The sequence below is a fragment of the Dreissena polymorpha genome, chromosome 3 (genome assembly GCF_020536995.1).
Source record: "Dreissena polymorpha isolate Duluth1 chromosome 3, UMN_Dpol_1.0, whole genome shotgun sequence".
In the NCBI taxonomy this organism is placed as follows: Eukaryota; Metazoa; Mollusca; class Bivalvia; order Myida; family Dreissenidae; genus Dreissena; species Dreissena polymorpha.
Genome location: NC_068357.1, coordinates 111,481,953 through 111,507,432, shown reverse-complemented (window position 1 = coordinate 111,507,432; position 25,480 = coordinate 111,481,953). Strand labels below are relative to the sequence as shown.

Genomic DNA, 25,480 nt, shown 5'->3' with positions numbered 1-25,480 from the left:
AATGCTTCTGCCTTGATTAGCTCTATCTGTTTGTACCCCTAGACACAAGTTAGTAAAAAATTGATAAGAAAAAAAGTAGTCCAACAACTTGTTGTTGTACGTACCGACTGAGCCCGCAGTTCGGCCTTGATTCTTTCCATCTGTTTGTCCTCCTCAGCACTGTACGAGCCCCGGGCTCCCAGCTTGAACTCCTTCATCCTCTCCTTACCCGCTATCTCCTCGTCATACTTGGACAGCACTTCCTTCGGCTTGAACTGAAACAAAGTAGTGCCCATGATATCACATGACGTCATACAATTAATTTAAAAAAATTTTAGCCATAAGTTTCAAAACCCTAGCTTTGCTTGAACTGAAACAGTTTAGTGCCCATGTTTTCCAAATTATAAACCATTAGTTTCAAACTATGTCAATTTTTTTTAAAGAAATATTAAAATGCATTTTTTAAAAATACTTGGTTTTTATACTTGCACAGCACATTCTTTGGCTTGAAATGAAACAGTTTAGTTTCCATGTTGTACAATGAGCTCATCAAATGTGTAAAAATAAACTATTATCCATTAGTTTCAATGCCCTAGGTTAATTTTTGTAAGAACTGTATCAATGCAATTTTTTTTGCATGTTTTAAGTTGGACAGCACATCTTTGGGCTTGATCTGCAAACATTGACAGCCCATGTTGTCAACCGAGCCACAGCCCATGTTGTCCAATGAGCTTGTCAACCGAGCCTCCCTCTGAGACTCTCAATATATTTGAGTAAACTGTCGACACAGACTGCACAGGCTAATCAGTGAGATACTTTCTGCCAAGAGTAGATTTTCTATTTTAATACCTTTATTAAACGAAAAATTCGATAAAAGCGAAAAAGGATGGCTTTGATTAGCCTGTGCAGTAGACACAGGGTATTCATGGACAACCCTTTCTGCCTTGACTGGATTTTGGTAAAGAAGAGACTTTTTTAAAACAAACAAGATGCGTTTGTGAAACACAATGTCCCCCTATATGACGTTTGACCTTGTAGGATGACCTTGACCTTGACCCGTCACCACTCAAAATGTGCAGCTCTATGAGATACACATGCATTTCAAATATCAAGTTGCTATCTTCAATATTGCAAACGTATTCATAAAATAAGCGATTTGGGCCACATATATTTGACCTCTGACCTTGAAGAATGACCTTGACCTTTCACCACTCAAAATGTGCAGCTCCACGAGATACACATGCATGCCAAATATCAAGTTGCGATCTTCAATATTGCAAAAGTACTCATAAAATGAGCGATTTTGGCCACATATATTTGACCTCTGACCTTGAAGGATGACCTTGACCTTGACCTTTCACCACTCAAAATGTGCAGCTCCATGAGATACACATGCATGCCAAATATCAAGTTGCTATCTTGAATATTGAAATACTACAAAAGTGTACATTAAATTAGCGATTTTGACCCATATATTTGACCTTTGACCTTGAAGGATGACCTTGACCTTGAGCTTTCACCACTCAAAATGTGCAGCTCCATGAGATACATATGCATGCCAAATATCAGACAGACAGACAGACAGACAGACAGACAGACAGACAGACAGACAGACAGACAGACAGACAGACAGACAGACAGACAGACAGACAGACAGACAGACAGACAGACAGACAGACAGACAGACAGACAGACAGACAGACAGACAGACAGACAGACAGACAGACAGACAGACAGACAGACAGACAGACAGACCAACCAACAGACAGGGCAAAAACAATTCCACAAAATTGGAATGTGTCGCTCTTGTTAAGCCTTTACAGTTTGCACAGGCTTCGTTTAAAGGAAGAAACTAATAACAGAACCCACAGTTGCAGGAAATAACTCCAAGTTTGGAGAAGATGAATTCAGTAGCAAGTTTGGCTCACCATTCCATACTCGTCCTCCTCCCCGTCATCATAGGGGTTGTAGTCTGGCTTCTTCTTCATTAGCTCCACAAACTTGTCCGCCTTTTCACTGTCCACCATGTTAACATTGATCAGAGTCTCCGCTTCATCCTCCTCATCCAAAATACCTGTAAAAACAAGACATAATGCATGCGCGTAAAGTGTTGTCCAGGATTAGCCTGTGCAGTCTGCAAAGGCTAATCAGGGATGACACTTTCCAATTTTACTGTATTGTCCATTCAAAAGAAGTCTCATCTTAAAGAAAATCATTTTCTTGCAGAAAAAATCATCCCTGATTGGCCTGTGAAGCATGTACAGGCTAGAACCCAAAAAATATTGAAGTAAGAAATGAATGCATTAAAGCGAGGGAAGCACACAAACAAATAACCAAAACCTCTCAGCAGAATTATGGCACTTTAAATGGAAGATTCCAAAGTATGCTTCTGACATGGCACAATAAATCAAAGCTAAACCACATATGAACAGCATTCTGGAAAAAATGGACTTAATGCATTTAAGTTTTTTGTTGTAAGGCAGTTTTTTCTAAACGAAAATCCAGTCTTTGCAGAAAGTGTTTGCCCAATTAGCCTGTGATGACACTTTACACACATGCATTAGGCCAGATTTTCAGGAACGGAGCTCATGTCATCAACAACAGTACCTCTGTCTTTCAGAGTTAGGATAACTGTCTGGCCTTCTTTGAAGCTGGAGACATCATGCTGAACCTTCAAACCTTTCAGATCTTTGGATGAATATTTCTGAAATAATCATTGGATGAATATTGCTAAAATAATCATGGGATGAATACTGCTAAAAAAAGCATTGGGCTAGTATTGTTAAAATAACAATTGAATGAATATTGCTGAAATAATAATTGGTTGAATATTGCTGAAATAACCACTAGGGAAATATTGCTAAAATAATAATTGAATGAATATTGCTGAAATAATAATTGGATGACTACTGCTTATATAATAATAATTGAATGAATATTGCTGAAATAACCACTAGGGAAATATTGCTAAAATAATAATTGAATGATTATTACTGAAATAATAATTGGATAAATACTGCTTAAAAAATAAGTGGATAAATATTGCTGAAATAATAATTGGATGAATACTGCTGTACATATTAGTGGATGAATATTGCTGAAACAATAATTAGATGACTATTGCTTAAACAATTGCTGAAATAATAATTGGATAATTATTAATGAAATAAAAATTGGACAAATATTGCTGAAATGGTCATAAGATTATTATTACTGAAATAATAATAGGATGAATATTGCTAAAATTATAATTATGTGAATATTGCTGAAATAATAATTGGATGAATGAAGCTGAAATAATCATGGGATAAATATTGCTGAAATAATCAATGGATTAATATTGCTAAAATAATAATTGAATGAACATTGCTAAAAATCACTGAATGAACATTGCCATTAATCATTCCAGTAAATCATCCAGATACACTTTTCTAATGCTTAGATCATGATGATACAATTAACTATTGACGTTAAAGTTTCTCCATTAAATTGGTGTCATACAGACATCACTGAAACTAAAATCTTTTATTGTACATCAACAACTGTGAGACTTTATATACTACCTTTGTCTTGACAGTTTTGAATTCTTCTTCAACCAGATTTGCAATGCCAAACTCTTCATCCATCTCTTCTAACATTTTTGCCTAGAAATAACAAAACTATAACACAAGCTCTGAGCACAGGGTTCAATGTGAGTAACGTGTCATCCAAGATTACCATGTGCAGTCTGCAAAGGCTAATCAGCGACAAAACATTCCGCTTTAAGTTTATGGAATTGTGTGTTTTTGTTTAAAGGATTTCTCCTCTAAACTAAAATCCAGTATAGGCAGAAAATATCATCCACGATTAGCCTATGTTGACTGCACAGGCTAATCTATGACAACACTATGTACATGCATTTAGCCCTATGCTGACTGCACAGGCTTATCTATGACAACACTATGCACATGCATTAAGCCCTATGCTGACTGCACAGGCTAATCTATGACAACACTATGCACATGCATTAAGCCCTATGTTGACTGCACAGGCTAATCTATGACAACGCTATGCACATGCATTAAGCCCTATGTTGACTGCACAGGCTAATCTATGACAACTCTATGCACATGCATTTAGCCCTATGTTAACTGCACAGGCTAATCTATGACAACACTATGCACATGCATTTAGCCCTATGTTGACTGCACAGGCTAATCTATGACAACACTATGCACATGCATTTAGCCCTATGTTGACTGCACAGGCTAATCTATGACAACACGATGCACATGCATTTAGCCCTATGTTGACTGCACAGGCTAATCTATGACAACACGATGCACATGCATTAAGCCCTATGTTGACTGCACAGGCTAATCTATGACAACACGATGCACATGCATTTAGCCCTATGTTGACTGCACAGGCTAATCTATGACAACACGATGCACATGCATTAAGCCCTATGTTGACTGCACAGGCTAATCTATGACAACACGATGCACATGCATTAAGCCCTATGTTGACTGCACAGGCTAATCTATGACAACTCTATGCACATGCATTTAGCCCTATGTTGACTGCACAGGCTAATCAATGACAACACTATGCACATGCATTAAGCCCTATGTTGACTGCACAGGCTAATCTATGACAACACGATGCACATGCATTAAGCCTTATGTTGACTGCACAGGCTAATCTATGACAACTCTATGCACATGCATTTAGCCCTATGTTGACTGCACAGGCTAATCTATGACAACACTATGCACATGCATTTAGCCCTATGTTGACTGCACAGGCTAATCTATGACAACACTATGCACATGCATTTAGCCCTATGTTGACTGCACAGGCTAATCTATGACAACACGATGCACATGCATTTAGCCCTATGTTGACTGCACAGGCTAATCTATGACAACACGATGCACATGCATTAAGCCCTATGTTGACTGCACAGGCTAATCTATGACAACACGATGCACATGCATTTAGCCCTATGTTGACTGCACAGGCTAATCTATGACAACACGATGCACATGCATTAAGCCCTATGTTGACTGCACAGGCTAATCTATGACAACACGATGCACATGCATTAAGCCCTATGTTGACTGCACAGGCTAATCTATGACTACATGCATTAAGCCCTGTTTTCCCAGAGTGTGGCTCATATATATAAACCCTAAAGACTACATTTAAACCATATGATACATAAAACGAATTTATTATATACCTGTTTAATGCTTTTAACAAATACAGGTTGTATCAATCGTTGAAATAAAAAATCCCGTATTACGCTACTCACTATTTCCAACTCCGTATTACCATACTAGCCGGACTACTTCGACCCATTTAATGACGTCACATTACACGCACCGAAAATTGAAATAGTTTATATTAAGAAATATATTATGTAGTACATCGTGTGACGTCATTTCTGTGACAAAACACAATAGTTTTATCTAAACTCTGTAAGGACATGTCGGACGTGGTGTTTTGTAACAGTAAACTACATGTATGTGTTAAAAACGTATTTTGGAGTGTGTAATTATCATGCATAAATGTATATTTCGAAAGGAATACAATAAAATAGTGTGGTTAAAACTAAGTTTCGATAAAGACATGGAAGATAGAAGTGGAAGTGCATATCGTTTAAACGTTTTTGTTATAAACATCTGATTAAAGTTGTCAACTTATTTGTTATAAAAATTGGATTAACGATAGCATTAAGGTAAGCGTGTCGAAACCTGTGTTTTCCCGGTTCGAATGTTTACACGTTAGTTTACATAAACTGTATTCATACGCGTCTTAAATAAACTATGGCGTACCGTTTTAGCCATTGTTTTGTCAGTTTTGTTAAATTAAAAAATACATTTGTTAACTTTTTCGTTAGTTGTTGTATATAATAAAAGGAATATTACCCTAGTCAATTGTTCCAAGTGTTTGTATCACTCTCGTGGCTTGTGCTATTTCGCATCACACTCGAGGCTCCACCTCTCGTGTGATACGTCATCACACAAGCCACTCGAGTGATACAAACTCTTGGAACAATTGACTAGCGTAATATTCCGTATGTATTGACGGTTTGGTTGAGTATTTTCAACTTTGATTGAAGTATACATTATGTTGTAAAAGGTTGAAAAGCAGCATAATTTTGGGCATAAACTGGTATTTATAAAGAATTGTAGTCAAATAAAAGCAAAACTTTAAAGCTATTCAATTTCAGGCAAATAGATTATTTATGCAAAATATTTGACTGCTTTTAATTCGATGTAACAATAACATTTTCATCTTTATGATAAAAAAAAAATCAACGGCAAAACACATGGTTTCGACTTGAGTTGAAAAATTGGTGTATATATTTGTAACAAATATTAAATATTGAGAATAAGTGTTATTTATATTATATTTACTCAAGTTCAATCCATAGAGCTGCATAGGGAAATAAACTAAAAGTTTCATTTTATTTACACTTGTTTTCTAAACCTTCAGTTGGTTTGTTAAGGCCGTCATTTTTTTTTAAAATCTATTCTTTTTTAAATCAGGAATATGGCCGAAAAAAACAAAACAAAAATTTTCCCCAAAAAAACACAACCCGTTGCATAACTTACAGTTTTGTCAGCGCGGTCCTTTTCTCGCTGTTTCATCCTGTTCTTCCTCACCCAGGCGGCTGCATCTTCATCTGAGTCACTCTCACCAAGAGTCTTAATTTTGCTGTACAAAGAAGCAGCAGTTTCTGTACTAAATTACTTAATAACTATTCTGTATAATATAGTAAGTATTATTTAGTATTATTAAGAGCCTCAATCAGGGCAAACAGGTTGCATGAGTGTTAAGTCTCATTCGAAATTAGACTGTGCAGTCTGTAAAACGGATCCGCACGGACATCGCCATCATGATCGTCACCTGATTACCCCCTCTGGAGTACTAGTGTTTTTTATTGCTGTTAAAATTACTTGTAATGTATACAAAATCACAAGCTTTCTTCACTTTAATTCAACGTTTTACAATATGGTTTCATAGGATGTGTTTTAATTAAGACGCTATTTGTTGTGTTTAAAATGGGTAAACATTGTGAATGTCATAATAATAAAATACTATTTAAAAGACATTTTCTATTGTCTGGTTAAAGAACAATAAGGTCCTGTAAAATCTGGAGAGGTACAGTAAATTTTAAAAGTTTTAGCGGACCTCATGTCCGATAAGATTTCATTGTCTTTTGCATGGATTGCTGCACAGACTATTTTGTGAGGACACTTTAGGCTAATGAATTAAGACCAGTTTTCTCAGAACACATCTAAATTGGTTGGCCTTGAAATGGGCCTTTTTCTACTGTACTCAAGGGTCAGAAGATCTGACCCTTTACCGAAGCAAACTATGTTTTCCAAAGTTTTAGAAAAAAATCCAAACTTAACAAGAGCTCCGCAGTCAGAGACTTATGCCCCCTAGCCACCGAAACAGGGCCTTGACACAGGATTTTTTGTGTCACAATGACCTTGACCTTTGAACTAGTGACCCCAATGTCAATAGGGGTCATCTACTGTCCAAGGTCAATGCACATGTGAAGTTTCGAGTAAATGGGTCTATTCCTTGACAAGTTATTGATCGGTAACTGTTTTTTCACTTATTGTGTCAGTGACCCTGACCTTTGACCTAGTGACCCCAATGTCAATAGAGGTCATCTACTGTCCAAGGCCAATGCACTTTAAAGTATCAAGTCAATTGGAAAATTCGTTGACAAGTTATTGATCGGAAACGATTTTCACTCTCATTGTGACAGCGACCTTGGACCTAGTGAACCCAATTTTCATAGGGGTCATCTACTGTACAAGGCCAAGTCACATTTGAAGTATCAAGTCAGTCAATTTGTTGAGTTTATAAAAAGAAATGATTTTCACACTTATTGTGACTGTGACCTTGACCTTCAACCTAGAGACCCCAATTTCAATAGAGGTTTCGGAATTTCAGAAAATGGTCAAACATACTATAATTATAAGTGATTCAATTACTTAACTAAATCAATTTGGGTAATTCAAATGTGTAGTGTTCTGAGAAAACAGAGCATAATGCATGTGCGTAAAGTGTTGTCTCAGATTAGCCTGTACAGTTTGCACAGGCTAAACAGGGACGACACTTTCCGCCTATACTTGATTTTCGATAAGGAGAGACTTCCTTGAAACTAAAAAAACCCATAAAAGCGGAAAGTGTTGTCCCTGATAGCCTGTGAGGACTGCACAGGCTAATCTGGGACGACACTTTACGCACATGCATTAAGCCCAGTTTTTCTCAGAACGCGTCTCAAATAATAAATGCTTTGATAATGATCTCCCCATACTTATGAACCAAAATATGATCCTGTACATGCCAACAACAGATATGAATTCCTACAAAACTCACTCTAATTTCTTTTCTACATCACGCCTCTGCTTTGATCGCTCCAGTTTTTCTTTTATTTTTTCAGTTTCCTTCATTTTCCACAAGTTTTGCGCAGGCTGGTGGATATCATCTTTGAGAGACTCTTTCTCAGCATCTGCCATCAACATAGTACACATCATCTCATCAGGTTACTTTAAAACTACAATATGAGCATTATTCTAGGTAAATAGGGCTTAAAGGGATCTTTTCACGCTTTGGTAAATTGACAAAATTGAAAAAAGTTGTTTCAGATTCGCAAATTTTCTTTTTAGTTATGATATTTGTGAGGAAACAGTAATACTGAACATTTACCATGGTCTAATATAGCCATTATATGCATCTTTTGACGATTTTAAAACCTAAAAATTATAAAGCGTTGCAATGCGAAACGATTGAATAATTTGGAGAGTTCTGTTTTTGTCGTTAAATTTTGTTAAACTACGAAAATTGCTTATATAACGTATAAAATACGTCAAGTATGTGTACTCGGCGGAATAGCTCAGTAGGCTAAAGCGTTTTTACTTCAGGACTCTGGCAGGACTCCAGGGGTCACTGGTTCGAAACCTGCTCCGGGCAATGTTCTTTTCCTTTTTTTAATTTTATTCTTGATTTTTTACTGGAGCTTTTACGGTCCAATGTTTACATTTATCAATATAAAGCATTTAATGAATAAGTTACAAAATGCCAAAATCTGTGAAAAGGCCCCTTTAATGCATGTGTGTAAAGTGTTATCCCACATTAGCCTTTGCAATTCACACAGACTAATAAGGTATGACACTTCCCACTTTTATGGATTTTTTTTTAGGATTTTCTTTGAAAACAAAAATACAGTGTAAGCAGAAAGTGTTGTCCTTGATTAGCTCAGGCTGATATGAGACATCACTTTTCACTCGTGCATGAAGTTCAAATTTCCCAGAATGAGGCTCATATAATGATATGTGTCATTTGATAAACATGCTAGAATCTGGCATAAACATTAAATTGCAAATAATGATAAACAGACATATTCACATTAACACATTAGAAATCAATTACAAAGCCTTAAACTGTTTCACATTCAAAGTACTTACCTGGTTTCTTAGCTCCTACTTCCAGAGGCTTCAACCCCAGCTTTGCCCTCAATTTGCTAGAAGAAATAAATCATTTTGTTTTATTTGACATAAACATGAATAACTAACAAGAGCACCGCATAACGGGTGCCAACGCTTGGCTGCGAAAGCTTGTCAGAATTTTTTATTTTTTTTAGAGGTCACCGTGACCTTGACCTTTGACCTATTGACCCAAAATTGGGTGTGGCGTGTAGAACTCATCAAGGCGAATCTACATATGAAGTTTCAAAGTTGTAGGTGGAAGCACTTTGATTAAAGAGCCTATGTAAAAGTTTTATATTAGCGGTCACAGTGACCTTGGCCTTTGACCTAGTGACCCAAAAATGGGTGTGGCGTGTAGAACTCATCAAGGTGCATGAACATTTGAAGTTTCAAAGTTGTAGGTGGAAGCGCTTTGATTTTAGAGCGAATGTTAAGGTTTATGTTAAAGTTATATATTAGAGGTCACAGTGACCTTGACCTTTGACCTAGTGACCCAAAAATGGGTGTGGCATGTAGAAATCATCAAGGTGCATCTACATATGAAGTTTCAAAGTTGTAGGTGGAAGCACCTTGATTTTAGAGCCTATGTTAAAAGTTTTATATTAGAGGTCACAGTGACCTTGACCGTTGACCTAGTGACCCAAAAATGGGTGTGGCGTGTAGAACTCATCAAGGTGCATATACATATGAAGTTTCAAAGTTGTAGGTGGAAGCACTTTGATTTTAGAGCCAATACTAAGGTTTATGTTAAAGTTTTATATAAGAGGTCACAGTGACCTTGACCTTTGACCTAGTGACCCAAAAATGGGTGTGGCATGTACACATGAAGTTTCAAAATTGTAGGTGGAAGCACTTTCATGTTAGAGGCAATGTTAAGGTTTTAGCACAACGCCTACGGCGGACGGCTGACGACGAGCTGGCTATGACAATAGCTCGGGTTTTCTCCGAAAACAGCCAAGCTAAAATTTGGTGTTGCGTGTAATACTCATCAAGGTGCATCTAAATATGAAGTTTCAAAGTTGTTGGTGGAAGCACTTTGATTTTAGAGCCTATGTTAAAGTTTTTTATTAGAGGTCACAGTGAAACTGACCTTTGACCTAGTGACCCAAAAATGGGTGTGGCATGTAGAACTCATCAAGGTGCATCTACATATGAAGTTTCAAAGTTGTAGGTGGAAGCACTTTGACTTTAGAGCCAATGTTAAGGTTTTAGCACGATGCCTACAGCGGACGGCTGACGACGAGCTGGCTATGACAATAGCTCTGGTTTTCTCCGAAAACAGCCAAGCTAAAATTTGGTGTTGCGTGTAATACTCATCAAGGTGCATCTAAATATGAAGTTTCAAAGTTGTTGGTGGAAGCACTTTGATTTTAGAGCCTATGTTAAAGTTTTTTATTAGAGGTCACAGTGAAACTGACCTTTGACCTAGTGACCCAAAAATGGGTGTGGCATGTAGAACTCATCAAGGTGCATCTACATATGAAGTTTCAAAGTTGTAGGTGGAAGCACTTTGACTTTAGAGCCAATGTTAAGGTTTTAGCACGATGCCTACGGCGGACAACAACTGGCTATGACAATACCTCGGATTTTCTCCGAAAACAGCTGAGCTAAAAATACTTTTAACGCTACCTCAGTCAATTTAAAGTCTTTTCCACATTTACTGCACAAAAACAATCAATAACAAAAATTCTCATTACTCAAAATTAATAAAACATGAAAACTGCTTTATCATGATTTTTTTTGTGTACTGTACATATTTAAGTAATACAATCCCTCCTACTACAAGAGGAATTCTGTTCAAGACATCAATAAATTCCAATCTATAGTACACCATATCTTAAGTGTTTACTTACTTTGTTTCTTCAATTGAGAGACTAATGTCTCCACCTCCACCAGAAGCACCTGTAAACAAATAAGTAATTTATAAAATGAGAATGGTTACAGGGTTCTATAAAAATTTATCCTAAAAAAACAACATAATAATATTATATATAACATGAATTTTTACACTGTACTACAACAATAATGCATTGAATGTTGATGTCAGACAGCATTTATTATTTCTTGCAATTTAGCATATAGCTTTATTGGTTTGATTGATTTTTGGGCTGGTTCCTCTGCACAATAAGTAGACTTGTTTCCATTTGTTGGTCTGTTTCTAATGGAATCTAAGTTTAAAAAAGAAGGCTTTTTCACAGACAAAACAGTGTTCATTGCCGGAGCAAGAAAATGACCACCAATGTAGCAGATTTAAGTTTTTGATTATTTCTTTAACAATAGCAACCACAATTTTGGTTTGACGAAAAAGCTGATATAACATGGATATTCCCCATATGGCATCTCAACCACATGTCATGTTTTATAAAGTTAGTCCTTTTTAAGTTATCACAGGGTCCAAATTTGGAAGGACAAACAGACTGAAGTTCAAGTGGACGGCCTGGGAGAACCTATAATTTCTGTCCTTTACACTGTAAAGTGACTAATAACCAATATGTAACCATTATTTAGGGATATTTCAATCATACCAGTGGAGCCATATGCTGGTTGGCTCATGCTTTTTCGTCCCTGTTAGGTACTAATGCAATGTTAAGTAATTACTGTTTATTCATATTTAAAATGATATAAAGAAATATTAAGATTTTTGATTTTTCAATTGGCCACTAAAGATCTGCAATGTCATTGAATTGGGATAACAGTTTCTATGGATTTCAAGGGTTGTGGCATTCCTGGCCAGGTTATTTAAGAAAGTTCATTGTTTTATGGTAAATTACGTAAAGTCCAACTAGAACTCAGTTTTTAGCAGGAACAACTAGTTGCACTAATAAAACTCCTAGCTATTGACCCTCTGGGTGGCTGGAAGTTGCAACGTATAAAGCCTTTTTTCATGTAAACCACTTTAATTGGTATTTATGTGTGAAACAAAAAATATCTTCTGGCATAAATAACCACAAAAAGGTCATAAAGGTGTACCGGATTTATTTTACATTTTATCGTAGTTGCAATAATTCAACTCTCAGCTTTATAACCCAATGGGTTGCAGAGAGTTGCAATTCGCTCTCTCTTGTCCATGGGTGCAATATGTTTTCCACAATGCAAGGGTTAAGGAACACTGAAATTGCAAGAACTTATTAAAGTTTACCTGTCTAAACCACCAACTCATCCAAATGGTACCATTAAAGCAATAAATAATTGCTTTTTATTGACTCAGTTTTTCGTTTGTACACTGTATCTGCCATATTGGAAAATTGACCCAAAATTGGTAAGGTCGCAGTACACCAATATTTTGCACTTAGGGTTGTGTGATGGAGCCTATTAAAGTGGATAACGACGTGGTATTCGATACAGAATACACTGTTTCAAATTTAAACATAAAAACATCAGCGAGAAAAGTGTGTTGAAACATCGTCTTGTTTTTATAGGATGCATGCAAAGGATTACATAGGTAGGTTGCCATTCAGGTAAATTTAACATGTTTATGAAGTTTATTCATTATTTTCCTTAATTTGTCTCAAACGACGTCTGTTTAGTGAAGCGCACAAATTCCGTGCGCTGAACTGCACCCATGTTTATGAAGGGGTGCATATGGACTACCAGAGCCGCCATAGCAAAAATTATCAAAGGTTCTGGGAGTCCGTTTATATGGACTACATTTTATCGTGATAAGACACTTTTTAACATCCGGATTCCTGATATAATGTACAAAGGCATATTTTATTGCATACGTATATAATTTTGTATAGCTCTACACCTAGGGTAGTTTTGGCTAACATAACTTTTAATGTCGCTTTTTATGATTTTTGACTGGCGGGACTTTATAGTTATGGACCAACCTCATTTGGAAAGTCAACCAGAAATTCCCGAAAAGTTGACAGTTAACAAAGACCGGTCCAAAACAGCTTTTAAATGCAGTTATTGGCCCAAATCAACCACTTGATCGGAAAGATTGACATTTTTCACATTTAACTGATATAATCTTTCACAAAATACTAACTTAAACATTTAAAATTTATCTTTTCTTCTTTTACATATCGAGCAAAAACAGCAATGTGACAGACTTACTTGAATTGCAAATCTCACGAGATTTCACGGTCATATGACGTTATTTCTATTTTTAGTAACATACCATGTGCTCAAGTGTTTTCAAATTCAGAATGACATTTCCCGGTATTTTAGATTATTCTGGCTTGTTTTGTAAACAAATTGTAGTGTAAATACAAACTCAAAGTAAATATTATTTAAAACTACCTGATTCACACTGAAATCAGTCTTATAATCCACCAGACGTAAGTTGTTTATCACAAATAATAAATTTCAGAACACGAAAGTGATGTTTACAAATTCAGCAAATAATGTAAAGGTCGATGCGAAAGTATCCAAATGAAAACTCGTCAAGTGACAAAGCAACAATGGCGTCAAAATTGTGAATTTCAGACTGATGAGAATTATTTTCATATATTGTGAGATGCATTTGAAACATTTGAACCTTAAAATAATCCCCGATGCAGTAATTTATATTCATTCACCAATATATGTAGAAATGTATCCAAGAAAATGAGCTTTCTTTGATTTATAGCGTGCCATAAATATGTTATGACTCTGGTTGACTTTAGATACAGGGTTAGCTTCAGCGTACAGGTCTGTCAATACTATAGCCTCTAAACCTATAAGTTCGTGCACCTTAAATCTCAATGGCATATCTTTCATGAAAATTCATTAGACAATAACTAAACTTGATATATACTTTATGATTTATCTTTTGTTTAACAAATAACGAGTGAAATATGTTGGTTGACAGATAATAATAATGGAGTTACGTACCTTTAAACATTCATGTATATGGTAGTCTGCGTCACACAGAATTACCCTATAAGATCGTGCAACGATTTTGATGACGTCACAGCGAGGCCCTGGGATGTGTTTATAATAGCCGATATATGTTTTTGTGAATATGTGTTTATTTGTATTAAATATGTGTTGTTTTAGATGAATTTCGTGAATAAACTGTATTGAAAATAATGGTTTAAACAAAACTGGTCTTCATAAAAACGAAATATGAACTGTGATAACTGTATTCAGAGGTCTAGATAAAGTGTATTTACTAACGTAAAATAGCTAAATAAAATTCTATTCACAATGGGGGCATAAAAGGCTGTCACCCTTCTAATGACAGTTGTTTTGTGACAAAATCCCAAATTGACGCCGTGAGAACCTTTATCCCAATAGGCCGGACACGATCTTAACGTATGGTCTCGTGTCATCCTTTGGGGGTAAAAATTCCCGCATACACAGCATACTTTAATCGTATTGTAATGCAAAGTACAGAGAGCACAATACAAATTCGAGACGGGCCTCCAAGGGAAACTACTCTTAAAACATTTTACGATCAAAACATTGACAAACATAGCCGTCTGGTGAAGGAAATGTGCAGATTTTAAACATTGTTTTGGCTATTTCTTTGGAACGAGGTCAGAAAAACGGACAATTTATATCATATTTATTGTTTTTTCCTCATGATTTTTGTCTTATCGGCTGTGGAAATTCTCGCGTTACAAAAGTGAACAGTTTTCGGGCACGTTTGTTTGAATGTTGCTTAGAAGTTTACGTCATAAAAAAGTACACGATGTTATAGGGCTGCACGAAGTTATAGGAATAGAGGATATAAACTATGGCGCACCAAAGGGGTCGAAACTTTAACTTCTGCTCGAGCAGAAAAAAATGCTGCTCGAGCAGCATTTAAATGCTGCTCGAGCAGCATATTGCTGCTCGAGCAGCAATTTACTGGTCGAGCAGCATTTAAATGCTGCTCGAGCAGCAAAATTCCTGCTCGAGCAGCAATATGCTGCTCGAGCAGCATTTATTTTTAGAATAAACCATTGAACCCGTCGGCCAATCAAATTTGAGCTTACAAACGGACGAGATTAGCTATCTCTACGGAAACGAAATAGACCGGTGTAGCGTCAATATTGTCAGATCGTGAGATCTGACGATTTCACAGTACCTCCGTGATATTGCTCCGATCAGTCGCCGTGAAAAATGTCAGATTGATGAAAAATAATATTTAACGCATTGTTGTTTCAATTCAACTTCATTTCGCGTTTTTACAGCTTGCAGTTATTTTCGGACATCTTTTTTTCGGACGTTGAACCTTAACACATTATTCACAACAAAGATATCGAAACAGTAGTTCTAACACAATGCAAACATTTGAATTTTAAAACGATTTTCGTTTTAAATGTTATATATATCGATGATGTACATGCATTACGTTGTAAAGAAATATGGTAATGCCTAATTTACAGTCATGAGTGTTGCACTTTTTTAATACAAAGATATAACATTGATTGAAGAAAATATTTTCAGATTATATAATATATATATATTATTTTAGCTTAAAAAAGTTAAAAACTTATTATGAACCAAATTCAGTTCCAGAAATATATAATCCCAATCGGTGTTTTTATCATTATTTTAGCTAATTCACATGTACACTCAATTCAGGAAAACTATTTTATTATATTTCATACAATCATAGTTACCACTATCATCATTTATTTAATATGTCAATAAGCTTGATTGGCAATTGTCGCTTCAGCTCGGGTAATGCTTTAAAGTACCCCGTGTACTCTTAAGTATACTTTAATGTACCCCGGGTACGCTAAATATACTTAAACGTACCGTTGGTCTGTCTGTCAGTGCAGTCACTCACAAACTTGTCAGTGCTCTATCTCAGAAACTCAATATAAGTATTCAACATGAAACTTTATGGGTGTATAAATATAGCTGAGGAGAGGTGCCATGTACAAGAACCATAACCCGTCGCTTTCTGAAATAAGAGTTATTGCGCTTTGTTGTTTTTCTATGATGTAACTAGGGCTATATCTCAGATACTATACAAGATTTTAACATGAAACTTCATGGGTGTATAATTATCAATGCACGAGAACCATAACAGTATACTTTCTTACATAACGGTTATTGCCCTTTCTTGTTATTGTTATTTTATGATGTAACTTTTCAGGGCTATATCTCATTTATAGAACCATGCATAAGAACCACAACCCTTCACTTTCTTAAATAAGAGTTATTGCCCTTTGTTGTTTTTGTATGATGTAACTTTTCAGGGCTTTATCTCAGAAACTATAAATACAAGATTTCAACATGAAATTTCATGGGTGTATAATTGTCAATGAGAATAAGTGCCATGCACAAGAAACATAACCCTAGTACATATGTACATGTCTGATGTTACTTTACAGGACTATATCACAGATACTATACACGATTTAAAGATGAAATTTAATGGACGTTAAGATATAAATGAGGAGAGGTGTCATGCACAAAATCTATAACCCTACACTTTCTTAAATAAGAGTTATTGCCAATTGTTTTTTTATGTTGTTACTATAAAATAAGTGAGATAAGGGTACAACCCTTCAAATAAACTTTTCTGTTAGTTCTGCACCCATCAATAATCAAAATTTATTTGGCGGGGATATCAATTTAACGAATTTGCTTATTATTAGTCTAAACGTTGAAATAGACTTAATATTTTAAGTAGCAATGAGAATATAAGACACAACAGACTCATCAGTCATCAGTATAATGTTAGCATATGTTTAGTCGGTTACTGAACTAGGGCAAATAAAGTTGAAGTTTATCAGGTGGTCTAAAAGTCCTCACCGCCTAGCAGATAAGTCTACAAAGTATTTTAAAGCCGGTTCATGAACATGAAATGATAAGTCATTTACGCCATCGGGATTATTTATTTTAAGTCAATATGTTTTTGGAATCATAAGGCACTCATTGAAAAATACACCACTACATAAATAAATATCTAGGTTTATAAGTTTTATCGTGCTGTACTTGTTTAGGAGATGTGTAATACCAACTGGCTACTTCTGTTTTCAGAACTAAAAGGCACAGAAGGATTTTATTAATATTTTGTTGAGTTCTCAGATTAATCGAGCCCAAAGCACTTCCTGCTACACAAACATATTTTCGAGCAACAACACATATTGATAATATCCATTTAAATGCCGTGCGGGTCTTTACAGTGGAGTGATCGAGTCGCACAGATATGTTTGCCGCACTCCAGGAATCAGAAGTCTGCTTCTCACGACTAGTCTCGATAAACTGAATCATGGGCCTGTCGCAACATTGTGGGATGCTTTTTAATGACCAAACATTTGGCAGTCTGGAAATAAAGTAAAAGTCATTCATACTTGTGTTAAAATAGTGACCTGAAAATCAATAGGGGTCATCTGCGAGTCATGATCAATCTACCCATGAAGTTTCATGATCCTAGGCGTATGCGTTCTTGAGTTATCATCCGGAAACCATTTTACTATTTCGGGTCACCGTGACCTGGACCTTTGACCTAGTGACCTCAAAATCAATTAGGGTCATCTGCAAGTCATGATCAATCTACCCATGAAGTTTCATGATCCTAGGCGTATGCGTTCTTGAGTTATCATTAAAAAACCATTTTACTATTTCTGGTCGCTGTGACCTTCACCTTTGACCTAGTGACCTCAAAATCAATAAGGGTCATCTGCGAGTCATGATCAATCTACCTATGAAGTTTCATGATCCTAGGCCCAAGCGTTCTTGAGTTATCGTCTGACAACCACCTGGTGGACGGACCGACAGACCGACCGACATGAGCAAAGCAATATACCCCCTCTTCTTCGAAGGGGGGCATAAAAACAACAACAGTTGTTTGCAATAAGAAAAGCATATATATTCACTAGATTAAGTGTTCACAAAAAATACTATTTCTGAAAATAAAATTGCAAGAACGATAGTTTGACAGTGAAAAGTATTCATGTTTTATGCATCATAAATATACAATCACATTAAGACACTGAAAAACAACTTTTCATACAAAACAATATATTGGAGCAAAGAGAATGCTTTTTTTCATTATATGACACATTAATAAATTAAAATATGAGTAATCTTCTTGTTTAACCTTTTTTCAGGGTTATTTGACAAAAGACTCTATAACACAGTTTGATCCTCAGGTTATGATATTACATATGAAATATCATGTCCTTTATAAATTAAAAGAAAATGCAAGGCTCTAAAAACCAATGCACCAACAGAAACGTACGATGATTATATTCTACATTCTCCCATTATTTTGTTGAATAAAAGTTAATGCAGATCTTTACTAAGCAAACTAGAGCTTTGTCACAGACGTGACAAATACCCCCATGGCCGAATTGACACAGACTATTTTGCATGCTGTCTTCACAAAACAAGAGAATCAAATTTATGGCTATTTTTAAGAATGATAATGCCATTATCATTTATGGCCATTTTGACCTTTGAACTCTTGAATTCTATAGCATGACATGCAGTCCAAATGTATGGCCATTTTTTTTTACATTTGAACTCCAAGTGTGACCAAGACCTTGGAGTTATCAACATGGCCTTTTTTTACCTCTGAACTCAAAGTGTGACCTTGAACTTGGAGTTATCGACGTAATTCTTTCGCGCGACACACCGTCCAATGATGGTGAACAAATGTGCCAAATGATTTTAAAATCTCACTATGAATGACATAGTTATTGCCCAGACAAGCTCATTTATGGCCATTTTTAATCTTTGAACTCAAAGTGTGACCTTGACCTTCGAGATATTGAAGTAATTCTTTCGCGCGACACACCGCCCCATGATGGTGAACAAATTTGCTAAATGATTTTAAAATCTCACAATAAATGATAAAGTTATGGCCCGGACAAGCATTTGACCCTTGAACTCCAAGTGTGACCTTGATCTTGGGGATATCGACGTACTTTTTTCACGCAACACACCGTTCCATGATGGTGAACAAATGTACCAAGTAATTTTAAAATCTAACGATAAATGACATAGTTATGGTCCGGACAAACTTTCGGTTTAAAACACACTAAGTGACCCCGTGACCTAGTTTTTGACCCAGCATGACCCATATTCAAACTTGGCCTAAACATCATCAAGATACAACTTGTGACCAAGTTTGGTGAAGATCGGATGAAATTTCGAGACAGACCGACCGACAGTACGACAAAGTGACACCTATATAGAAATATAAAGCTTATTTATTACCATCAATGCAAACACTCCACAGCTGTTTCCGTGGCGCTGTTTGTTGCAAGGTGGCGCTTTTAACTCTGAACTGATTTTTTCCAAGCCATCTTTCACAATTTGCCCTCGTTGACACATGAACTGGCTGCAACAAATATTTTGTTGGTAAAAATCAACAAAAATCATGTGCCTATATACTTAAGCGGTACTTTATCTATACCAAATTGTTTTGGTAATCAGTTTTCAAACATATATATATATGTGAATCTATTAACACATTATTTGAAACACATAAGTGTGAGAGATAGGACACAATAATAAATAAGAATGAACTAAGAAAGCAAGCTTAAATTTATATATATTTATATCATTTTTAAGTGTTGGTGCTCATTACAAGTTAATATTTAAGATAACAATCCAAATATAGAAAACAAATAAGATTTACAAAGTTTTTTGAATATCTTGTTTGCTATATTGCCTGATGAATGATAACTGGAACTGGCCAAAAAAGCTCCCTAAATGTGACCTTTGATCTCTTGTTAACGCATGCTCTGCAGCTTCTCTACATGGAGAACATATGTGGTAAGCTATATTAAAAATTGCATATTTAATTATCGAATCACAGTTTGGATAAGCTCAGAGACACACATAAAATGCACATACACCAACTGCTACTGTGACTGCTATATCAAGCAGGTAAGACAAAAAATGAATTTCAGCTTTGAACCTTACCAGAACAAATCGAACAAGGCCTTGTTGTTACCACCCAATGAGTCGTAAATGGTTACAGTCCTGGACATAACACTTGCAACCAGCAAAACCCAGTGATTGTTGCCTTTACATTGTGGCAGCATAAGTAGATCATACATATTGAAGTCCACCTACAAAATGTGAAATTAAAATGTACCTTAAACAATGTATACATTACTAAACAGTGGGAACTTTGCTCAAATTACTTCAAAGAAGTATAGTGGCATGCTAGAATCAAGTACAGTTTAAGTTAACAATAAAACAAAAGATTGTCAGGCAATATGGTACTCCTGGAACAACTTTGTAGAGGTCATCATTTACAAAGAACATGTAGAATTTATAAAGAACCACCACTTTTACATAAAAATTCATGTTATGTAAATCGAAGACTTTGGCATTCATATCTCACAGACATATCAAGTCATTACCACTGCCACCTTCATCAACATAATTATTGGACACATAGAGAACTACTATATCTCACTACATACAAAATGTTGTAGCCCTAGATCCGAGAGTTAAGGACAAGAATATTTTAAAAGTTTTCACAAAATAAGCAAGAAAGAAGTGTATATAATGTTCAATTTTGTGACCCGCGGGTCAGGGTCAAATTTGACCCAAAGGGCATAATTTGAACAAACTTGGTAGAGGACAATAAGATGTTACTGCAAACCAAATTTGGTAGCCATAGTCCGAATGGTTTTCAACTAGAAGATTTTTAAAATTTTCACAAAATAGGCGCTTTATAAGCGTTTATTCAATTTTGTGACCCCCCTCCCCCCGGGGCAGGGTCAAAGTTGACCCCAGAGGCATAATTTGAACAAACTTGGTAGAGGACTATAAGATGTCACTTCATACCAAATTTGGTAGCCCTAGGCCCAATGGTTATGGACAAGAATGATTTTTAAAGTTTACCCTAAATTAGCCATTTATAAGCATATGTTCAATTTTGTGACCCCCGGGGCAGTTTCAAATTTGACCCCAGGGGCATAGTTTGAACAAACTAAGAAGAGAATTAATACATGTCAATACATACCAAATTTGGTAGCACTATGCCATACAGTTATGGACAAGTAGATTTTTTAAGTTTTCACAAAATAGGCCTCATACAAGCATATGTTCAATTTTGTGACCCTCGGGGCAGGGTCAAACTTGACCCCAGGGACATTATTTGAGCAAACTTGGTAGAGGACTATAAGATGTCACTATCTTCCAAATTTGGTAGCCCTAGGCCCAATGGTTATGGACAAAAAGAGTTGTAAAGTTTTCACAAAATAGACCCTATATTAGCATATGTTAAATTTTGTGACCCCCGGGGCAGTTTCAAATTTGAACCCAGGGGCATAATTTAAACAAATTTGGTAGAGGACTATTAGATGTCTCTACATACCAAATTTGATAGCCCTATGCCAAATGGTTATGGATGCGAAGATTTTGAAAGATTTCACAAAATAGGCCTTATATAAGCATATGTTCAATTTTGTAACCCCAGAGATTTTCTTTCACCATAAAAAATAATAGTTCACGGATTCAAACCATAATTCTTGATTAATATGTTGCTACAGTGGATTCCTGTTCTTAGCATACCATGTCAGCAAAAATTATGCTAATAACAGGAATATGCTATTAACAGGAACACACATTTTAGCATAAATATAGCAACTGGGGGCATACAATAAGTCAAATCTGTTAATAATTGATCGTCAAAGTGAAATTTAAATTCAACATTGTATATGATTGATGTTTAAGATAACTATTTATCAAATGGAATTGTATTCTAAGGTATTTGCATTTGCATTTGAGCATATTTTTGCAGATTTAAAGCATATTTTCTTGGCATTCTGAGAATGTTCTATGCTATAAAGACTTTAAGTGAATTCTGAATATTGGGGTTAAAATTATGCTATTAATAGAAGAAAAATACATTAAAATTTAAGAATTAATCTGTGCTTTGACATTCTATATCAGAGCTCCAGATAAAAATTTGGTCAAATTCTTATTTACTCCCTATTTCAAAAATTAATTCTTATTTTACCCCCTATTTATTAAATTAATTCTTAACACTATATTACCAAATAATTTTTATGCATTGTTTTTGACCCATCAACAATCCAACATTTTGGTTTATAGTCTTGGAAAAGCCTGGCTTTCTTTTCTGTTTCTTGCTTTCCCATAATCGGACAGCTTTTTCTGGCTCAAAAGACCCCACATCTATCTTGCTCATCTTGCTTTTTTTGCCTTCCACGCTTCGATACACCGCTTCGGTTGGCCATTTTGATTTTTTATTTAAAACAGTAACTGTCAATTCGGCTTAGGTCATAATGGCATTTTGGGCGCCGTTAAAGTCATATCAAAAATATATATTTAACATTTAATTTTAATGACATTTTGAATAGGTATATTGTTTATTACTTGTGAATAAAAATTACGATAAGTGTAATTAAAAAGGTACAATAAACAGTAATGACTAGCCTGTAATACCAGGAGAACAGAATCGAGACTGTTTGGCCTTTCGACCGTTCTTAAGTGTGGCCCTTCCTAACAGCAAAGAGACGTTGACTTAAAGCTGTAGTTTTAATTGAGCGCCTCGACGTGTCAGAACCGGGATGAAATTTTGCTACTGGAAGTTTTACGCACGTTCGAAAATGTCGAATTCGTGTTTTATTTTTTCAATGCGTAACTTTATGCAAAGATTTTAAATCTAAATCGTTATTTAAGAAATTTTATTCGTTTTTACGCCTTTACACATGTTATCTGGAGCACTGCTATATGCTAATTACAGAAATATGCTATTATCAGGTATGCTAATAAGTGGAATCCAGAAATTATCCTTCAGTCTGACAGAATTTCGTAGCCTGTCAGACCAAACATCTGACAGATTATTTTACATTTTGCGGTGTCTGACTTGGCTTCTCACTTTTGAGTCCATGATGCTAAATGTTTTAGATTCAACACTAGTTTCCTCAACCTCACGACACCAGAGCTCCTGTGATGCAAATATACTTAAGTGGTATAAAGAGATATTTTTTTCCCTGCAAATTGCGTTTAGTTCCTCACTTCTGGTTAAAAACAAACCTGTTACCCTCCGATTGACTGTAAATTTAAACAGCAAACTCCAATACATATTCCTGTTTGTATTCTTGTATGAAAATGTCCACAACATATGGGCGTAGTTACATGGGGACTGAATATTCAAATACATGTAGGTTAAGAAGTACAGTAAATGACATGACAAAATGCTGTTAGGACATATCATCATCCTTAATTCTAAACCAGCTATACATGACATTATTCTTAAGAGGGGCATTTCAGAATAAAGATAAAAAGATACAAACGATTCGCCATGGAAAAATTATTTCCTGCAAATATTTTTTAGCGAAATTATTTCCGTCAAGACATGTTGTACAATAGCATGCCATGGTTAAAATGAGTGTGTAATACAATGCCTAATCTCTTTCTGCAAAGTTTGGGAAGTCTGCTTTAGGGACATTATAATGGAAGGACAGATGAAAGGTAACTCATTACAGTATAGTGCCACCAATGTAATTATTATGCATTTTTTTCGCAGTTCAGAGCTGAAAATAACATCCCAGAACTTAATTATGCACTGCCAAGTTATTCAATAAATAGTAAATTGTAAACATTTCAATATGAAAAATTAAACAACTTGTAATTCAGACACAACTCACATTTTACCTGTTGTTAGCTTTGAACAAGCTAATAGGCCTCGGTGAAAAATAATTTACATTGAAATTGAGAAAAGTCCTCGAGAACTCAGTGCCCCAGATAATTATTTGGGAAAATTGGGTTTTCAACCATTGATTTTAAAAAATAGGGTGATTCCATTCTTCATATAGAGTGAAATGAGTAATAAAAATGCATACCTTTAAATAATTGCTGATTTACTTCCGTTGACGCTGCACACTTGTATTGATTCAATAGAACTGTAAACTATCATCATACATTTTAATAAACTGATGTTTCGTAACATCTTTTATCCTTGAAACTGTCCATGATATAAACTTTTAAAAATGTCGAGAATTTCTAACCAATGACATGCCTTTTTATACTTTTGACAGATTTGTTAAGTCACAGACTTTCCATCATGTTTTTTGGATGTCAACTCAAATGCTGTATGCACAGTTTCTAACAAAATCGATAACACGAATGATTCGGCACTTATTGGCTCTTGCTTTCTTGATTCGAAAAAGTTTGCGATCGGCTGATATTTTGGCGCAACAATCTCGGACGTCTTTCGACCTCTCTTAGCTATTTTTATTTCGCATCGTAATAGAAACTGAAACTACAGACGCTTTACAAATACATGCACAATGAGCGACGAATTAGGTCAGATTGAAAACGCATAGCGTTTGAATAACTATGACCGTTTGCTAAGCTTGCTGAGTGTAAGCTTCACCGCGTTATGATAATAATTCCAAAGAGAAAATACCTAAAATGAGCATAGCATTTTTAATCGAAGTTTTGTATCGTTAATTTGACGAATTTGCGTAAAAGTCAAATTGGTTGCGTTTTCAATACTCATGATATTGTATTTCTTTGCATTTTTAAATATTTTAATAGGGTGAAAGACGCAGATACGCAGCTTATCTGGGGCACTGAGAACTGGTTAACAGACATGATATTTTGGATAATTGTAAAAGTTAGGACAGCAGATATACATATATGGGGAGAACGAGAAACGTAAACAATGTTAACCAGAAAGGCACAATCACAGGCAATCGGCACCTGTGTCGGAAGCAATAATTAAACATCATTAAGAAAGTAAATCGATAGAAACAGAGAACCCACCCATTGACCAATTCTTATCAGTCATCGTCGTGATTTTCGCAAAAGTTTTAACAGCCGTTAGACATTTATGATCGATTTTCTCATTAAGCGAATGGCAACAATTTTTTGATCGACTAGTTTGCAGCCAAAATATAAAGCACTTACCGCGTGTCAATGTTAAACTTTAAACAGATCGTCACATAAACTTGCAGAAGATGTGAAAAAGGCACCATCACGGCGGCAGCCATTTTTTCCAAACAAACCAGTTTTGCACCAAATGGCAAATATAACAAGAGTTCTGATTGGCTAATGCCATAATCTAAAAATAAATGCTGGTCGAGCAGGATTTTTCTGCTCGAGCAGAAAAAATGCTGGTCGAGCAGTAAATTTGCTGG

General features: G+C 35.6%; 2 protein-coding genes across 9 annotated transcripts in view; both read right to left on the bottom strand.

Annotated features, from left to right (window-relative positions):
* Positions 1–25,480, bottom strand: part of LOC127871027 (U4/U6.U5 tri-snRNP-associated protein 1-like) — a 52,626-nt gene that overhangs the window by 26,633 nt on the left and 513 nt on the right. For all 5 annotated transcript variants that reach the window (XM_052413647.1, XM_052413645.1, XM_052413649.1 and 2 more), the window contains exons 2-9: positions 11,330–11,378; positions 9,456–9,511; positions 8,368–8,500; positions 6,582–6,684; positions 3,543–3,623; positions 2,587–2,683; positions 1,908–2,053; positions 105–254 (exon numbers count right to left, since the gene is read on the bottom strand). In XM_052413647.1, the coding sequence (XP_052269607.1) occupies positions 105–254; positions 1,908–2,053; positions 2,587–2,683; positions 3,543–3,623; positions 6,582–6,684; positions 8,368–8,500; positions 9,456–9,511; positions 11,330–11,378 (815 nt within the window). The remainder of the gene's footprint in view (positions 1–104; positions 255–1,907; positions 2,054–2,586; positions 2,684–3,542; positions 3,624–6,581; positions 6,685–8,367; positions 8,501–9,455; positions 9,512–11,329; positions 11,379–25,480) is intronic.
* Positions 17,061–25,476, bottom strand: LOC127871034 (sentrin-specific protease 1-like). 4 transcript variants are annotated; one of them, XR_008045049.1, is made up of 4 exons: positions 25,251–25,446; positions 20,280–20,428; positions 19,569–19,692; positions 17,061–17,670 (listed from the first exon to the last, which is right to left on the bottom strand). XR_008045049.1 is itself a non-coding variant. In XM_052413658.1 (3 exons), the coding sequence occupies exons 1-3, from the start codon at positions 25,331–25,333 to the stop codon at positions 17,596–17,598; spliced, it is 282 nt and encodes a 93-aa protein (XP_052269618.1). In that variant the 5' UTR covers positions 25,334–25,476; the 3' UTR covers positions 17,061–17,595. The 4 variants fall into 4 exon arrangements, 2 of the variants coding, with proteins under 2 accessions (XP_052269618.1, XP_052269619.1); XR_008045050.1 differs by lacking the exon at positions 25,251–25,446 and adding an exon at positions 24,182–25,095; XM_052413658.1 differs by lacking the exon at positions 20,280–20,428 and having other exon boundaries at positions 25,251–25,476.